Below are 20,233 nucleotides of genomic sequence, written 5' to 3' on the forward strand. Positions count from 1 at the left end.
CTCTAAGGAATTCTGTGTATGTTAGATGTTCCATAGAGGACAAAGATGTCACACGTTGGTATGTGTTTTGTCCACAGAGATGACGTTTCTGTGAAGGCTTCTGATTCGTGCGCTGGGAGTGGAGCGGGCAGGACAGCATAGCTAGAAGAATGGAACTTAAATGGGCATAGAACCCAAGATAAGGCCTCCACCTCTGTAGTCCTAGGCAAAGGGCCTATGGATCTCTATCCCAGCTTGATGGACAACTGTTACTTTCTGTGTTTTTAGTTAATTTATAGGCCTCTGTGGCCCTATGGAAACAGTATTATGATGTACAGAATTAAACTAACACTGAGAGATGAGCAGTGAATTGCCTTTGTTCTGTGTGACTGATGCCTGATGTGAGGTTTCTCTCTATAGGGTATTTGTGCCTCTGTCACTTTTTGGCTTCTCATGCTGTGATCTCTCCCTTTATTTATCAGATCAATGAGGAATTCCGACCCTCTGCTGCTGGCTCTTCCTCTCCCGCCCATGCTTCCTCTTCCTCTCTGTCTCGGCCTATAAGCTGCAGCCAAGGTAATTGTGCATCTTCCTTCCTTGTCCTGCTGTGTGAGTGTGCAAACTGCTCAGTCTCCATTGTGTTAGTGAGCTTCCTCCTTAAGCTGATGAGTGTGCAAATGTGCCCGGAGCCAAGGCATCTGTGAGCTATAGCCATACCACCATATGTGCATCTGTGTCCCACGACCCTGGCCTGTTATTGGCCCAAATGAAAACCTTTGCTTGTGGCACCTGCTTGTCCAACACTGTCTGTGGCTGGCCCAGCATTAAACTAGCCCAAGTCTTCTCCCCTATTTGCTTGTCTTAGCCTAGAAATGAAACTCCTGTTATGGTTGGCAAGGGCAGTTGCATTGGTTATCCCTGCGCTAAACTTCATGCAATTGGGGTAAAACAGGGTTATTCCCATTATACTGGCTAAGTGCTTGGGGCAGCTCAGAATAAACACCCCATCAGTAAACTCCTTAAAGGGATACTGTCATGGGAAAAAACATTTTTTCCAAAACGAATCAGTTAATAGTGCTGCTCCAGCAGAATTCTGCACTGAAATCCATTTCTCAAAAGAGCAAACAGATTTTTTTATATTCAATTTTGAAATCCGACATGTGGCTAGACATATTGTCAATTTCCCAGCTGCCCCAAGATAAACTTCAGTCACTCTTTACTGCTGTAAGTTGGACTGATATCACCCCCTCCCTTTTCCCCCCCAGCAGCCTAACAACAGAACAATGGGAAGGTAACCAGATAGCAGCTCCCTAACACAAGATAACAGCTGCCTGGTAGATCTAAGAACAACACTCAATAGTAAAATCCATGTCTCACTGTCTCACTGAGACACATTCAGTTACATTGAGAAGGAAAAACAGCAGCCTGCCAGAAAGCATTTCTCTCCTAAAGTGCAGGCACAAGTCACATGACCAGGGGCAGCTGGGAAACTGACAAAATGTCTAGCCCCATGTCAGATTTCAGAATTGAATATAAAAGAATCAGTTTGCTCTTTTGAGAAATGGATTTCAGTGCAGAATTCTGCTGGAGCAGCACTATTAACTGATGTGTTTTGAAAAAAACATGTTTTCCGATGACAGAATCCCTTTAAATAAAGTTCTTTCAGGTGACATCTTAGCCCAGACTTACTTCTCCTTCAGACCCAACAGAACTTTCCAGAGAAGCCTCCCCTGCGTGCAGTTCTGGGTGCAAGATCTCATCCCTGGATGCGTTTCTTACAGACGTCACGTAAACCTCCCTTGGTTTCACTGCCCGTCTCCTGCCAGAGAGTGAGGGGGCAAATTCTTATAATAAACTGTAAGAGCTGATGATATGAGTCGGAGGGGAGATGGGGTAGACTAGCACATGTGGACTGCTCTCAGGTGTTCTATGGAATAAACAGGGAAAGCCATGCAGCGCTTACACGGAACTTCACAAACCAAAAAATGGATCAGCGCCTAGGGCACCGGAGAGACCAGAAATGGTATAAAGTGTAATACTAATTAGATTTGGATGACACCCTGTGTCTATGTATTTGCTCAGATGAACCTTCCGCTCCCCTGAGTGATACACCAGTGGTTAATTCAGCCTTCCTCAGTCTGCCACAAATACCTACTTCCAAGACCTTGAATAGGGATATGACCTGTAGCATCTCACAGCATCCTCGCAATGTACCTTTAAGCTCCAATAAGGGAATACATAAATCCCATAGCTATTTTAAAAAGGATTTTTAGTAGTCACATTTGCTCTATGAAGTCAGTCACATAAAACCACAAGTCCTTAGCAGGTTGCCGATGGAATGCACGGAGGGGGTTTTGCCGGCAAATGTTTTTTCTCTCCCTCTCCTCCTGGCGTTCCCCGCAGCTTGCCATGACGTTGATTCTGCCTGACGCGTTTCGACTAAACTATCGGCTTCCTCAGAGGCATACAGACTTTTCTGCGTTTTTCCCTTAAAAAGACAATCGCATCCAGTTGCCATGCCAACCCCCCCTCCCCAAACACGGCTTGCATTCCACCGGCTCAGTGCCTCCCTTCCTTTAGACTTCCGGGTTGGTGTAGTTCCGGTTTCTCGGGTTGTCATGGCAACCGAGCAATCCCTTCTGTAAAACCTGATTCTAAAACATTATTTAAAATCATAAAAAACTGGTATAGAGTCTTTTACTGGAATCCATTTTTGATTTAACGCTATTTCTTGTTCTCCACCTGTTTATCTCCAAAACCCTACTTTGTACTACACATTACTACAGAAGTACCATCACAATTGTATATGCTCATTATCTTCATTTTATCTGATCTCTTTCCCATGACAGATTTTTTAGCATTTCTGCTTATATATGAAATTAGTCCCGTGTTTTTTATAGTATCAATTCATTACGTACATATTAATAATTCCTTATTTTCTATGATCCATTGCTTTAAGGTGCTAGTGTATGCATAAATTAATTTTCTTTTTAACAAATCAATTCTGTATTTATCTATTTACGTTACCAACTATCAATTCATTATCCGAAATATGATTATACACTCTTTAGTAATTCATCAATTGTTCTATTAAAGTGCTAGTGCTTCACAAATTACATTTATTTACAGTCATATGCAAAAGTTTGGGAACCCCCCCTCAGTCTGCATATTAATCTACTCCACTTTCAACAAAAAAGATAACAGTGATATGTCTTTAATTTCCCAGGAACATCTGAGCACTGGGGGGTTTTCTGAACAAAGATTTTTAGTGAAGCAGTATTCAGATGTATGGAATTAAATCAAATGTGAAAAACTGGCTGTGCAAAGATTTGGATACCCTTGTAATTTTGCTAATTTGAATACATGTAACTGCTCAATACTGATTACTGGCAACACCACATTGGTTGGATTAGCTGGTTAAGCCTTGAACTTCATAGGCAGGTGTGTCCAATTATGAGAAAAGGTATTTAAGGTGACCAATTGCAAGTTGTGCTTCTGTTTGACTCTCCTCTGAAGAGTGACAGCATGGGATCCTCAAAGCAACTCTCAAAAGATCTGAAAACAAAGATTGTTCAGTATCAGGGTTTAGGGGAAGGCTACAAAAAGCATCTCAGAGGTTTATTAAACTGTCAGTTCCAACTGTAAGGAATGGAATGAGGAAATGGAAGGCCACAGGCACAGTTGCTGTAAAACCCAGGTCTGACAGGCCAAGAAAAATCCAGGAGCGACATATGCGGAGGATTGTGAGAATGTTACAGACAAGCCAAAGATCATCTCCAAAGACCTGCAAGAAGATCTTGCTGCAGATGCAGGTGTATCTGTACATCGTTCTACAATTCAGCACAATTTGCACAAAGAACATGTGTATGGCAGGGGGATGAGAAGCCCTTTCTGCACTCACACAAACACACTCGCTTGTTGTATGGAAAAGATCATTTACACAAGACACAGGCATTTGGGAACAAAGAGATTTGGACTGATGAGACTGAAGAAGAACACGGCATTCCAAGAAAAACACCTACTACCTACTGTCACATTTGGTGGAGGTCCCATCATGCTGTGGGGCTGTGTGGCTAGTTCAGGGGCTGTGTGGCTAGTTCAGGGACTATTAAGGCCCTTGTTAAAGTCCAGGGTCGGATGAATTCAACCCAATATCAACAAATTGTTAAGGATAATGTTGAAGCATCAGTCACAAAGTTGAAGTTCTGCTGCAGGGGTCGGATATTCCAACAAGACAATGACCCTAAACTCACTTGGAAATCTACAAAGACATTTATGCAGAGGGACAAGTACAATATTCTGGAGTCCCCCCACTTGAATATCATGGAAAATCTATGGGGTGATTTGAAGCAGACTGTCCATGCTCGGCAGCCATCACATTTAACTGAACTGGAGAGATTTTGTATGGACCAATGGTCAGAAATAGCCACATCCAGAATCCAAACACTCATCAAAGGCTATAGGAGGCGTCTAGAGGCTGTTACATTTGTAACTAAGTATTGATGTCATATCTCTGTTGGGGTGCCCACATTTATGCACCCGTCTAATTTTGTTATGCTGCATATTGTATATTTTCTGTTAATCCAATAAACTTGATGTCACTGCTGAAATACTACTGTTTCCATAAGGCAAGTTATATATTAAAAGGAAGTTGCTACTTTGAAAGCTCAGCCAATGAGAAACAAAACTCCAAAGAATTAAGAGGGGTTCCCATGACTGTACAAATAAGCATGCGTATTTTCCTTTTTTTGTGTTTTTTTTATGTGATTTATTCAGCTTTTTCTTCTTTTGTGATTTTTTTTTTATATATGTACCTTTTTTTCGTGTTTTAACTATAAAAAAAACTCTGAAGTTCATATCTATATTTAACCCTTCTGGGGTAAGAGTCTGCATATTGTAAATCCATCTGCTTTCCTCTTGTAAAGTTCTTCTCACCATACATCCACCTCTCCACCATTGTTATTCACTACAATTTTAGACCAATGGCGTTTTTATTATGATTGTACTTGAAATGATTGGATACACTATGGTTTTCCACCTCTTTTTCTATGTTTCTAGCATGTTCATTTCTGCTTTCTCTTAGTACTCTATTAGTTTCCCTACATATTGCAAGCCACAAGGGCATTCTAAGCAGTATATTACATGTTTAGTAGTGAATTTGATGCAATGTTCAATATTATATGATTTGTTAGTGACATTCGATGTAAAAGTCGTCTTCTTTTCTGCATGTCCGCAGGCTTTGCATAATTCAAAACAGTTCATAAGAAAACTAGGACTGAATTTTAAAATCTTGCAAGTGGATGTGTGCAATTAGTATAAGTATATGTCATTAGTACAAGTAATCATAACCCACTTTGGATAAAGAATATTCCATATGGGCAATTTCATAGGCTCAAGAAATCAGATCCAATGGAAGTAGAAAAACAATTGGTTTATATATCTGATAGATTCAGACAAAGGGGATATAGTAAAAAAGTAATCCAGCAATGGTGTGAAATATTATTAGAAGTAGATATAAATGAATTATTAAACAATAAGGAAATAAAACAGAAAAAAGAAAAATTGAGAAGTTTGTATGTTCATCACCACATATGGCCCAGGGAGCAACGCTGTATTATCACTAAATACTGGAATGTACTAGAGGGAGATATGTAATTAAAAGGCATTTTGTCAAAAAAAAAACAAGTAATCTACAAGGTCAAGAAATTTGGGGCAAATGTTAACAATTATATCCCTACATAAAGAACAAAAACAAAAAAGCAAAGGGAAGAGTGGAAGGGATTCTACCCATGTGTATTATACAAAGCCTGCGGATATGCAGAAAAGAAGACAACTTTTACATTGAATGTCACTAACAAATCATATAATATTGAACATTGCATCAAATTCACTACTAAACATGTAATATACTGCTTGTGGCTTGCGATATGAAGAGAAAACTAATAGAGCACTAAGAGAAAGCAGAAATGATCAAGAGGTGAAAAACCATAGTTTATCCAATCATTCCAAGTACAATCATAATAAAAACGCCAAGGGTCTAACATTTTTGGGAATAACAGTGTTGGAGAGAATTGGAGAGGTGTTTATATGATGTGGGAGCACCGGCCATCTAGAGAAGCAGTGCTGGTGAGCAACGTCCAATTAGTGTAATAATCAAAACAAAAGAACAAAGAAGAGCGACCATTGATAACTGCACGACCCACCCCTTATGTCATATAATTCCACTGTATAAAGAGAATAAAACGTAACTTTTATTGGTCTTTTTATTAAAAAAACACCCGTAGTGTGATGGAAAAAAGATAAACAGGCAAAGGCATGTTAGGGAATAGCTGATGTGGGAACAACAAATATCACGGGGTGAATCTATACTGGCTTGCTATAGCTCATAGAGTACACAACATCGAAGTCCTTATACAACGTCTTTTTGCTACTAAAATGGGGCTAATATATCGACCAGCACTCCACATTTAACCCCAAGTTGCCTTACTTATACATATCTTTAATTGGGCAGAACCCGATATTATTATAACATCATATAAAGCAGTCCTTGGTGCTGTATTGATATTTGTTGTTCCCACATCAGCTATTCCCTAACATGCCTTTGCCTGTTTATCTTTTTTCCATCACACTACGGGTGTTTTTTTAATAAAAAGACCAATAAAAGTTACATTTTATTCTCTTTATACAGTGGAATTATATGACATAAGGGGTGGGTCGTGCAGTTATCAAAGGTCGCTCTTCTTTGTTCTTTTGTTTTGATTCAGTGTATATATATATATATATATCTATATGATGAGAAGAACTTTACAAGAGAAAAGCAGATGGATTTACAATATGCAGACTCTTACCCCAGAAGGGTTAAATATACAGTCATGAAAAAGTTTGGGATCCCCTCTTAATTCTTTGGAGTTTTTTTTATCATTGGCTGAGCTTTCAAAGTAGCAACTTCATTTAATATATAACTTGCCTTATGGAAACAGTAGTATTTCAGCAGAACATTATCTGAAGAATTTGTTGATATTGGGTTGAATTCATCTGACCCTGGACTTTAACAAGGGCCTTAGTAGTCCCTGAACTAGCCACACAGCCCCTGAACTAGCCACACAGCCCCTGAACTAGCCACACAGCCCCACAGCATGATGGGACCTCCACCAAATGTGACAGTAGGTAGTAGGTGTTTTTCTTGGAATGCCGTGTTCTTCTTCAGTCTCCTCAGTCCAAAGCTCTTTGTTCCCAAATGCCTGTGTGTTGTGTAAATGATCTTTTCCATAGAACAAGCGAGTGTGTTTGTGTGAGTGCAGAAAGGGCTTCTCATCCCCCTGCCATACACATGTTCTTTGTGCAAATTGTGCTGAATTGTAGAACGATGTACAGATACACCTGCATCTGCAGCAAGATCTTCTTGCAGGTCTTTGGAGATGATCTTTGGCTTGTCTGGAACATTCTCACAATCCTCCGCATATGTCGCTCCTGGATTTTTCTTGGCCTGTCAGACCTGGGTTTTACAGCAACTGTGCCTGTGGCCTTCCATTTCCTCATTCCATTCCTTACAGTTGGAACTGACAGTTTAATAAACCTCTGAGATGCTTTTTGTAGCCTTCCCCTAAACCCTGATACTGAACAATCTTTGTTTTCAGATCTTTTGAGAGTTGCTTTGAGGATCCCATGCTGTCACTCTTCAGAGGAGAGTCAAACAGAAGCACAACTTGCAATTGGTCACCTTAAATACCTTTTCTCATGATTGGAAAGACCTGCCTATGAAGTTCAAGGCTTAACCAGCTAATCCAACCAATTTGGTGTTGCCAGTAATCAGTATTGAGCAGTTAAACATGCATTCAAATTAGCAAAATTACAAGGGTACCCACATTTTTGCACAGCCAGTTTTTCACATTTGATTTAATTTCATCCAACTGAATACTGCTTCACTAAAAATCTTTGCTCAGAAAATACCCCAGTACTCCTGCAAATTAGGATTTGGTTTGTTATTTGGCCAAATCTTTCACAAATCATTCGGGGGTTTGGCCGAACCCAAAGTAGTGGATTTGGTGCATCCCTAGTTGGGAGGGTAAATTGAACCCTAGCAACCGACAGCTGCTGTGATTCCAAAAAGCTAAATAATACAAAGGCCACAGAAGTTGCCTCAGAAAATCCTTGTCTACGTTGAACTAAAATTTAGTTTAATAGACCATTGAGATGTTTCAGTGGTAACTGCCACCTGCTTTGCCACCTCAATAACATTTTGTGGAAACCAGGTACCCCATTAAAGGCAATTGTCACAGCCAGAGCGCTGCCATTTGAAACAACTTAATAATATTTGTGAGTAACACTGACTACCACCTTAACTTGACCTTCACACCAACACCCAGAGCAGTAGGTAGGTAGCCCTCTGCCTCAAACTCAAAGATAACGGGGAACTACCAGAAAAAAACACTTTTCATTTACGCTCCTGATCAAGGAAAGAAGAACATCAAGCAATCATGTCCTCCAATTCTAAACCTGCACAGAAAGGGACAGAAGCATATAGTGAGGAGTCATTTGATCATTTCAGAAAACTGCTTGAGGCCTACTTCCCTGAGCTCTACTATTGGCTTCCCTCCTGCCAGTCCATTGTCCTGTGCGGCAGACTAAAGGAATACACTGACTGGCAGCAGAAAATACTTCAGGCACCACATTTGAAGACGCTTGAAGGCTCATTTAGCACCACGAGTGCTGAGAGCAATCCCATTTCCCCCACAATTCCTGCAGTGCTGCAAATTGGACAATATTTTTGAAGTGCAGTTGTGGTTGGAGGGTGTGTGTGAGGGTAGGCACGGGGGCAGGTGCCAGAGAGGGTTCATTGGAACGGTCCCCATAGTTGGTCATGTGATGGCAGGGAGTGATGCATGCTAGTGAGTGGCTAGTGAGTGGCTAGTGAGTGGCTAGTACATGCAGCACGGTGGCGCACACACATGTATGAGTGAAAGTTATCCCCATGGGCACAGCCAGTTGTTGTGGGTTTCCAGTGCTACAGTACAATGATGTGCCACGTTCCTTTTCCCTACAGATGGCCTCCTGGAAGAAGCACCTGGCACAAGCCCATATTGAATTAAATAAATGACTTGTGTTGATATTAATGGAAGGTATTTTTCTTGCCCTTACAGTTTCCCTAGACCTTTCATTAGCTAAAAGCTTATCCCCTTGTGGAGGCCAAACCAGCTGCTGTGCTGAGCCGCCAGTGCAAGAGACTCCGAGAGGAAAGGTAATTTCAGCACAATGACTATGTGCTACTTTACTCCTGACTGGGACTTCATTGCACATTTCCCACCCTCCCACTCCAGCACCGACCCAATGGCACCCCAACATGGGCAGCCCCCACAGCAGGAGGAATCACGTAGGCACCAACCCTACAGGTCACTTCACTACGACACAAGCCAACGAGCAGGAACTCTGATTAGAAAAGAGAATGGCACCTTTATTCTGTGTTCAAACAGAGGAATAATCAACATTTTAGCACATCATGTTGTTTTCTTCTATCCATTATCCTCATTGTCCATTGCTGGAGCCAACCGCTTCCTCTGCCAGATAATCACTGGAGTAGAACCACTTTCTCTGGGTTAATTAGCACTGAGGGGCAGATTTATCAACCGTCGAATTTCGAGTTTGTGGGAGTTATTTAAAACTCCCATAAACTTCCATGAACTTGAAATTTGACCAATCGAAATTTATTTTAAAAAAAATAGAAATTTTTAAAATTCGGGTGAATAGGATCGACCCGAAAATTCGAATAAAATTCAATTCAAGTTTTTTCAGTGACAAAAACTCAAATGTCAGGAAGACTGCAAACAACTCCAAATTGATCCCAATTCGGCAGGTTTAAGCTGGCGAATAGTCGAATTCGAGTTCTTAAAGGGCCAGTGTATGATAAATTTCAAAAATCGAATTAGAATTTTTTTTAAAAAAAACTCGATCGAATTTTAACAATTTGACAGTTGTGGCCATAAAAAACTCGAAAATTCGACTCTTGATAAATAAGTGTGGAACAGGCTCAAGTATCCAGAAATAACCAGATTCTTGTCATTGGGCCCAAATTTAGTGGGAGATAAAAGGGTCATTGATCACTTCAGTAAGAAAGTCACCCGGGTTGCCACGCTGGCCAGTTAACTTAGATACAACTGTCCATCAAGTGAATCCTAACAATGATCTGGAGGAAGGAGAAATGCCCATGTGATGCTCTAAGAAATAAAACACATACATATGTCTCTAGTTTGAATACAGATATGTGGAGGTTTGGAAGAAACACAATAATCTAATTATCCCAATACTATACCAATTCCCAAAATATCCACATAATTCCTGCACAAGTGGCTGGTCATTTCCATATAGAAACCCCTTCATTATCCTTCTTCTTGTGCTCCATGTGCCATAATGACACCCAATAAGAACCCACTCACCTCTTCCCACTGGGCCACAAAACTGAATTGTTAACCTCTTCTTTGCCTGTGTCCCTACTATGGGGGTCTCACATTGGGTTTCATACAGTTGCCATGCCTTGGGGTGTAAGTGAATGGCTTAAGAGTTAATATAAGTGTTTCACATACGTCACCTTGCGTTGGATTCCTGTATATATGTATATTTTTATTTGTATAGCGCTCCTTGAGTTCAAGGCTTTGTACAGCAAAACAATAAATTAGTAGTAATAAATACGGGATCACTGCATTGATAAGTAACAATAAGTGCATTAGAAATACATAAATATGGGGGGGTTGTGGATGCACACCTGAGGCCAATTTCAAAAAGTATAAAGCCCTGTCTAAGTAATTCAAGTAAATATACAAGTGCATGTAATTTTGAAACAGGGTTTTTTTTGTTACAAAGTTATGATCATAATATTGATAAACCACCATACCACGTCAAGGTAAAACCCCACATGGTGGTCCCTAACTTATTAACCTCTAATCATAGTAAAAAAGGTATATTACCTCTCTGTAGTAACAATTCTTTATGTAACATCTCCTGTGCTTTGGTTTCAAACTGTGGGCTAAATCCTCCCCCGCCAACTGCTGAGCGGCTTTTAAGAGGGAGGGACTGCCTTAACCAACGGCCATTTTAGAAAAGTAGAAGTCAGGTGTTGTAATTAAAGACAAAGTAGAGTGATATGTGCAGTTGCACAATAGTGTGTATACATGTGTAAGTGAAATGTGAAGGTGTGTATGGTAGTGGTAAGGGAAAGTGTATGTGTATTTGGGAGTATGTATGTAAGTAAGCATAGAATGAAAGAGTGTAAAGAAGAACTAAATGAATGACACAATAAGTGTGTGTGTACATAGAGAAGTGTCTAATGGGACGTTGGTTTTTTCACGGCTAGATCCTCCCATGCCGCCAGCATTTATGGCTTTTAAGAGAGAGCGATTGCACAAACCAAAGCACAAGTGAGGGGGACCACCAAAAATATAAAGGGGTGGGTATGAGGGTGCAATAACCACATGAGCTTAGAAATACAATTCACATAAATATAAAATATAATTACACTACAGTTCCTATCTGATCCCCATTGTAAGCAGCAGTCCTGTCCTGCTTTATGGCAGCTGAGATTCTAGCTATCTGTATAACAGAACATTCTGTCCCAGTGGCTGCACAGATCCTATCTGATCCCCATTGTAAGCAGCAGTCCTGTCCTGCTTTATGGCAGCTGAGATTCTAGCTATCTGTATAACAGAACATTCTGTCCCAGTGGCTGCACAGATCCTATCTGATCCCCCTTGTAAGCAGCAGTCCTGTCCTGCTTTATGGCAGCTGAGATTCTAGCTATCTGTATAACAGAACATTCTGTCCCAGTGGCTGCACAGATCCTGTCTGATCCCCATTGTAAGCAGCAGTCCTGTCCTGCTTTATGGCAGCTGAGATTCTAGCTATCTGTATAACAGAACATTCTGTCCCAGTGGCTGCACAGATCCTGTCTGATCCCCATTGTAAGCAGCAGTCCTGTCCTGCTTTATGGCAGCTGAGATTCTATCTGTATAACAGAACATTCTGTCCCAGTGGCTGCACAGATCCTATCTGATCCCCATTGTAAGCAACAGTCCTGTCCTGCTTTATGGCAGCTGAGATTCTATCTGTATAACAGAACATTCTGTCCCAGTGGCTGCACAGATCCTGTCTGATCCCCATTGTAAGCAGCAGTCCTGTCCTGCTTTATGGCAGCTGAGATTCTATCTGTATAACAGAACATTCTGTCCCAGTGGCTGCACAGATCCTATCTGATCCCCATTGTAAGCAGCAGTCCTGTCCTGCTTTATGGCAGCTGAGATTCTAGCTATCTGTATAACAGAACATTCTGTCCCAGTGGCTGCACAGATCCTATCTGATCCCCATTGTAAGCAGCAGTCCTGTCCTGCTTTATGGCAGCTGAGATTCTAGCTATCTGTATAACAGAACATTCTGTCCCAGTGGCTGCACAGATCCTATCTGATCCCCATTGTAAGCAGCAGTCCTGTCCTGCTTTATGGCAGCTGAGATTCTAGCTATCTGTATAACAGAACATTCTGTCCCAGTGGCTGCACAGATCCTATCTGATCCCCATTGTAAGCAGCAGTCCTGTCCTGCTTTATGGCAGCTGAGATTCTAGCTATCTGTATAACAGAACATTCTGTCCCAGTGGCTGCACAGATCCTATCTGATCCCCATTGTAAGCAGCAGTCCTGTCCTGCTTTATGGCAGCTGAGATTCTAGCTATCTGTATAACAGAGCATTCTGTCCCAGTGGCTGCACAGATCCTATCTGATCCCCATTGTAAGCAGCAGTCCTGTCCTGCTTTATGGCAGCTGAGATTCTAGCTATCTGTATAACAGAACATTCTGTCCCAGTGGCTGCACAGATCCTATCTGATCCCCATTGTAAGCAGCAGTTCTGTCCTGCTTTATGGCAGCTGAGATTCTAGCTATCTGTATAAAACAGGAATGGGTCAGAGTAGATTGGGAACTTATATAAATCCTATTGTTTGTACCATTACAAGATTAGTTACTATATTGCTCCCCACTGTTAGAAATGAGGTACGTTACATTTTTACAGAGCTGTGCAGGACTAATTAGCAATGTTCAAAATGATATTTTGGCAGGACAGAATCTCCTGGCAAAAAAACTGTTATTTATTTTCTGACATTTGAAATAAGAAAAATGTGCCTAAATATTATGTAGACGATAAGAACCAAATCTCATTTATATTTTTAGCAAAGTCCGTGTGAGGGGGGATTACAGAGGGACAAGCAGAATCCAATGGCAGACAGGTAGGAGCTTGTTTATTTGATGTTTAATATAAGACATAACATTTTACATAAATAACTAACTCACTAAACGAAGAAGAAGATTGTGCGGATAGGATTTGAGATGTCATAGAGGGAAACAATGCAGCCACAGTTTTAGCTGGAGGAACGATAGGGTCATTATTTTTATAGCAAGGATCCACAGGAACGAAACTCCTAGATAACATGGGACGGCAGAAGAATGGTGCCCAAGAGCTTGAATGTACTTTAGGTTTTTGTGATCTGTAAAGATTGTTACTGGTATTGTAGAGCCTTCCAGTAGATGCCTCCATTCCTCCAGTGCCAACTTGACTGCCAGGAGTTGCCAACATCATAGTTTTGTTCTGGCTGGGAGAATTGTTTAGAAAAGAAGTTTCCCATCACTGAGTTGTGTTTAGGATAGGACTGCACCAGCACCCATATCGGAGGCGTCAACTTCAATAAAGAAGGGGAGAAGAGGATCCGGATGTTTGAGAACAGAAGCAGAAGAGATTTTTTCAATGACTCAAATACTTCCAGGGCTTGTGAGGTCTAGCAGTTAGGCTTCCCTCCTTTGCGGATGGGTAACACACTGGGGAGACATGGGGTCGGTGGGTAACACACTGGGGAGACATGGGGTCGGTGGGTAACACACTGGAGAGACGGGGGTCGGTGGGTAACACACTGGGGAGACGGGGGTCGGTAGGTAACACACTGGAGAGACGGGGGTCGGTGGGTAACACACTGGGGAGACGGGGGTCGGTGGGTAACACACTGGGGAGACGGGCGTCGGTGGGTAACACACTGGGGAGACGGGGGTCGGTAGGTAACACACTGGAGAGACGGGGGTCGGTGGGTAACACACTGGGGAGACGGGGGTCGGTGGGTAACACACGGGAGACGGGCGTCGGTGGGTAACACACTGGGGGAGACAGGGGTCGGTGGGTAACACACTGGGGGAGACAGGGGTCGTGGGTAACACACTGGGGGAGACGGGTCGGTGCGTAACACACTGGGAGAGGTTGAAGTGACACAAAGTATATATTACTCATACAGAAGCAGTTTCTTTTTTCCCTGAAATAATTTGTATCTTGTCCTGGATCGTAACTGAGCTGCATTTATTCATATTGGGTTTATTTCATGTTTAAACATTATTTGTTATTTATCCCACACTGTGAGCAGTAAGTTATTAGTGTATCATTGTGTCACACAGTGGGAGCAGTGAGTTATAATTGTGTATCATTTTGTCACACAGTGGGAGCAGTGAGTTATAATTGTGTATCATTTTGTGTCACACAGTGGGAGCAGTGAGTTATAATTGTGTATCATTGTGTCACACAGTGGGAGCAGTGAGTTATTATTGTGTATCATTTTGTCACACAGTGGGAGCAGTGAGTTATTATTGTGTATCATTTTGTCACACAGTGGGAGCAGTGAGTTATTATTGTGTATCATTTTGTCACACAGTGGGAGCAGTGAGTTATAATTGTGTATCATTGTGTCACACAGTGGGAGCAGTGAGTTATAATTGTGTATCATTGTGTCACACAGTGGGAGCAGTGAGTTATAATTGTGTATCATTGTGTCACACAGTGGGAGCAGTGAGTTATAATTGTGTATCATTGTGTCACACAGTGGGAGCAGTGAGTTATAATTGTGTATCATTTTGTCACACAGTGGGAGCAGTGAGTTATAATTGTGTATCATTTTGTCACACAGTGGGAGCAGTGAGTTATTATTGTGTATCATTTTGTCACACAGTGGGAGCAGTGAGTTATAATTGTGTATCATTGTGTCACACAGTGGGAGCAGTGAGTTATAATTCTGTATCATTTTGTCACACAGTGGGAGCAGTGAGTTATTATTGTGTATCATTGTGTCACACAGTGGGAGCAGTGAGTTATTATTGTGTATCATTGTGTCACACAGTGGGAGCAGTGAGTTATTATTGTGTATCATTTTGTGTCACACAGTGGGAGCAGTGAGTTATTATTGTGTATCATTGTGTCACACAGTGGGAGCAGTGAGTTATTATTAGTGTATCATTGTGTCACACAGTGGGAGCAGTGAGTTATTATTGTGTATCATTTTGTGTCACACAGTGGGAGCAGTGAGTTATAATTGTGTATCATTGTGTCACACAGTGGGAGCAGTGAGTTATTATTGTGTATCATTTTGTCACACAGTGGGAGCAGTGAGTTATTATTGTGTATCATTTTGTCACACAGTGGGAGCAGTGAGTTATTATTGTGTATCATTTTGTCACACAGTGGGAGCAGTGAGTTATAATTGTGTATCATTGTGTCACACAGTGGGAGCAGTGAGTTATAATTGTGTATCATTGTGTCACACAGTGGGAGCAGTGAGTTATAATTGTGTATCATTGTGTCACACAGTGGGAGCAGTGAGTTATAATTGTGTATCATTGTGTCACACAGTGGGAGCAGTGAGTTATAATTGTGTATCATTTTGTCACACAGTGGGAGCAGTGAGTTATAATTGTGTATCATTGTGTCACACAGTGGGAGCAGTGAGTTATAATTGTGTATCATTGTGTCACACAGTGGGAGCAGTGAGTTATAATTGTGTATCATTGTGTCACACAGTGGGAGCAGTGAGTTATAATTGTGTATCATTGTGTCACACAGTGGGAGCAGTGAGTTATAATTGTGTATCATTTTGTCACACAGTGGGAGCAGTGAGTTATAATTGTGTATCATTTTGTCACACAGTGGGAGCAGTGAGTTATTATTGTGTATCATTTTGTCACACAGTGGGAGCAGTGAGTTATAATTGTGTATCATTGTGTCACACAGTGGGAGCAGTGAGTTATAATTCTGTATCATTTTGTCACACAGTGGGAGCAGTGAGTTATTATTGTGTATCATTGTGTCACACAGTGGGAGCAGTGAGTTATTATTGTGTATCATTGTGTCACACAGTGGGAGCAGTGAGTTATTATTGTGTATCATTTTGTGTCACACAGTGGGAGCAGTGAGTTATTATTGTGTATCATTGTGTCACACAGTGGGAGCAGTGAGTTATTATTAGTGTATCATTGTGTCACACAGTGGGAGCAGTGAGTTATTATTGTGTATCATTTTGTGTCACACAGTGGGAGCAGTGAGTTATAATTGTGTATCATTGTGTCACACAGTGGGAGCAGTGAGTTATTATTGTGTATCATTTTGTCACACAGTGGGAGCAGTGAGTTATTATTGTGTATCATTTTGTCACACAGTGGGAGCAGTGAGTTATTATTGTGTATCATTTTGTCACACAGTGGGAGCAGTGAGTTATAATTGTGTATCATTGTGTCACACAGTGGGAGCAGTGAGTTATAATTGTGTATCATTGTGTCACACAGTGGGAGCAGTGAGTTATAATTGTGTATCATTGTGTCACACAGTGGGAGCAGTGAGTTATAATTGTGTATCATTTTGTCACACAGTGGGAGCAGTGAGTTATAATTGTGTATCATTTTGTCACACAGTGGGAGCAGTGAGTTATTATTGTGTATCATTTTGTCACACAGTGGGAGCAGTGAGTTATAATTGTGTATCATTGTGTCACACAGTGGGAGCAGTGAGTTATAATTGTGTATCATTTTGTCACACAGTGGGAGCAGTGAGTTATAATTGTGTATCATTTTGTCACACAGTGGGAGCAGTGAGTTATTATTGTGTATCATTGTGTCACACAGTGGGACCACTGATGAACGGGAAGACTCCATTGCGTTGGCTGAGAGTGAGACCTGTCCCTGTTTGTCTCTATATGATCTAGACAAGGATTTAATTCCACATCTCTCGGTGCTGATCCAACAGGCAGTGAATCAGCCCAAAGGTCTTGTTGGGGAGGCCAAGAACAAGTGGGAACCCCGACATTCACAATTGTGTAGCACAGAAGACGGTTATTTTGAAATGGGAGCGGATACAGAAAATGAAACCTCCGATGGAAATTGTGTGGATTCAGCAAGTTGCCGCATCATTGAGGTTGTGTGGGGCGTCTGCTTTCACAGTCGGGGTGCAGTTCTACTGCGACATTTTGCTTCTTGCCTTGTGCTCACAGACACCTCCATGGCCTGCTTTGAAATTGCTCATAACACCATGACCCCCATTCCCCCCGCACACAATTTATTGAAGTTGCTTCTATATTTTTCTTACAGTGACATTACACAATTTCATTTCCCACTTCCAGACATTTGTTTAAATCTGACTTTGGGAGACGGGGAAGACCGTGTTCTGGTTCTGTCGGACTTGCAGAACTTACAGCAGCTCCACGCTTGTCTGAGAGCCCAGTGCCCCCCAATGGAAACCTCTCCCAAGCTCATTCTCCATTCTGAGCACAAGAGCTTGCAGGATTTCCTTCTCTCTCATTCCCACGTTCAGCAAAGTCTATTGAAAGACAGTGAAGTGAGGGGATGTTTCCCAGCGTTTATGTTTCACAGCGAGGAGCAACCTGCCAATGAATTCACCCAACTAGAGCTACCGCTTGTCTCGTGGCCTCCAGCCTCCTCATGTTCTGCTCTTCTCTCCTCCTCCGTATCTACAGCAGGAGGGCTAGAGATGCTTCCCAGTTGGCTACTCCTTACTGACCAATGCTTGATCCTCATTACAACTGACATTGGTGGAATAACAGGTCAACAACTGGAAGAATCCACAAGGAACGCTGTGAGGATGGAGGCCATTCCTCTGGCTTCTGTTGTTCTAGAGTTGGACACTTGCCCTGCTGAGAAGAAACCATCACTGCCTGATGGGCACACCGTCCCTTTAATAGTGGGCTACAGGGCAGTCCAAGCTTTTTTTGTTTTACCTCAAAATAAATTCCAGTTCTTAATGTTGTTCAACCAGTTGAGAAAATCACTGCAGGATGGAAAGAACTTGGTTTTGTGCAAATCCTTAAAAAGTCTGGACAATCCAGAGAGCTCCCTGCTTGGTGCCAGCACAATGCCAAAGCACACACTAAGGTAAGCATTTCACTAGCCAATAGACTTATTTTGATAGCCAATAGACCTCTATCACTAGCCAATAGACCTCTATCACTAGCCAATAGACCTCTATCGCTAGCCAATAGATCTCTATCACTAGCCAATAGACCTCTATCACTAGCCAATAGACCTCTATCACTAGCCAATAGACCCATTTCACTAGACAGTAGACCCATTTCACTAGACAGTAGACTTATTTCACTAGACAGTAGACTTATTTCACTAGCCAATAGACTTATTTCACTAGCCAATAGATGGGAAGTGATGGGTGAATAATCCAGGAGTAGCTCAGTGAGACACAGGGGCTTAGTCGCACACACTGGGGCAATCATTTCAAGGCTAAAATATTTAACCTTTGGCCAGCACTGAGATCAGCTGACAGGGTGGGAGCTACAATGTGGGGCTGGTCATTGCTCCGCTATAAACTGTAGCAAAATAGTTGTGCTCACCACTAACCCTAACCAATTATAATCCATTAGGCGGGGGTGCAATGAGGCGGAGACCACACAATTCATATACAGAAATACAAGATTATCTTGTAAAGTGTTAAGCTAAGTGTTTTAAAGGAAAGACAATATAACGTAGTGTTGTGCTGCGCTGGTACAACTGGTGTCTTTGTTTCAGAAAAACTACTATAGTTTATATAAACAAGCTGCTATGTAGCCACGGGGGTAGCCATTCAAGCACAGGATACACAGTAGATAACAGATAAGTACTACTATAGTTTATATAAACAAGCTGCTGTGTAGCCATGGGGGCAGCCATTCAAGCACAGGATACACAGTAGATAACAGATAAGTACTACTATAGTTTATATAAACAAGCTGCTGTGTAGGCATGGGGGCAGCCATTCAAGCACAGGATACACAGTAGATAACAGATAAGTACTACTATAGTTTATATAAACAAGCTGCTGTGTAGCCATGGGGCAGCCATTCAAGCACAGGATACACAGTAGATAACAGATAAGTACTACTATAGTTTATATAAAGAGGCTGCTGTGTAGCACTGGGGGCAGCCATTCAAGCACAGGATACACAGTAGATAACAGATAAGTACTACTATAGTTTATATAAACAAGCTGCTGTGTAGCCATGGGGGCAGCCATTCAAGCACAGGATACACAGTAGATAACAGAGAAGTACTACTATAGTTTATATAAACAAGCTGCTGTGTAGCCATGGGGGCAGCCATTCAAGCACAGGATACACAGTAGATAACAGATAAGTACTACTATAGTTTATATAAACAATCTGCTGTGTAGCCATGGGGGCAGCCATTCAAGCACAGGATACACAGTAGATAACAGAGAAGTACTACTATAGTTTATATAAACAAGCTGCTGTGTAGCCATGGGGGCAGCCATTCAAGCACAGGATACACAGTAGATAACAGATAAGTACTACTATAGTTTATATAAACAAGCTGCTGTGTAGCCATGGGGGCAGCCATTCAAGCACAGGATACACAGTAGATAACAGATAAGTACTAGTATAGTTTATATAAACAAGCTGCTGTGTAGCCATGGGGGCAGCCATTCAAGCACAGGATACACAGTAGATAACAGATAAGTACTACTATAGTTTATATAAACAAGCTGCTGTGTAGCCATGGGGGCAGCCATTCAAGCACAGGATACACAGTAGATAACAGATAAGTACTAGTATAGTTTATATAAACAAGCTGCTGTGTAGCCATGGGGCAGCCATTCAAGCGCAGGATACACAGTAGATAACAGATTGGGCCCCAATATTCTTTACAACTGATCTCATTTGCATTTTTGCAGCCCCGTCAGACCTCACAGGGCGGCGCCATCTTTGTACCCGTCGGAAAGTCTCATTCACAGTTTATCTGAGGAAAACCACATTCCCTTCTACCTGCCGGCATTGGACTCGCTGCACTTCATTGCTGAACTGAAGGGAGCGGCGCTGGTGGAACTGTTCCGCAGCTCTATTGCCCAGGTAACTGACACCATAAACTGTCAGCTGCGCTCATTCAACTGCCATTCAACT

The 20,233-nt window shown here is 41.8% G+C and overlaps 1 protein-coding gene across 4 annotated transcripts in view; it reads left to right on the forward strand.

The window, feature by feature from the left end:
- The window catches only part of nisch.S (nischarin S homeolog), a 56,910-nt gene that overhangs the window by 23,906 nt on the left and 12,771 nt on the right, over positions 1 to 20,233 (forward strand). The window contains exons 13-17 of one of the 4 annotated variants that reach the window (XM_018240910.2): positions 462 to 555; positions 9,120 to 9,217; positions 13,185 to 13,240; positions 16,938 to 18,200; positions 20,008 to 20,182. In XM_018240910.2, coding sequence (XP_018096399.1) covers positions 462 to 555; positions 9,120 to 9,217; positions 13,185 to 13,240; positions 16,938 to 18,200; positions 20,008 to 20,182 — 1,686 coding nt within the window. 4 annotated transcript variants of the gene reach the window in all.

Source organism: Xenopus laevis, chromosome 4S (assembly GCF_017654675.1).
Source record: "Xenopus laevis strain J_2021 chromosome 4S, Xenopus_laevis_v10.1, whole genome shotgun sequence".
Lineage (NCBI taxonomy): Eukaryota > Metazoa > Chordata > Amphibia > Anura > Pipidae > Xenopus > Xenopus laevis.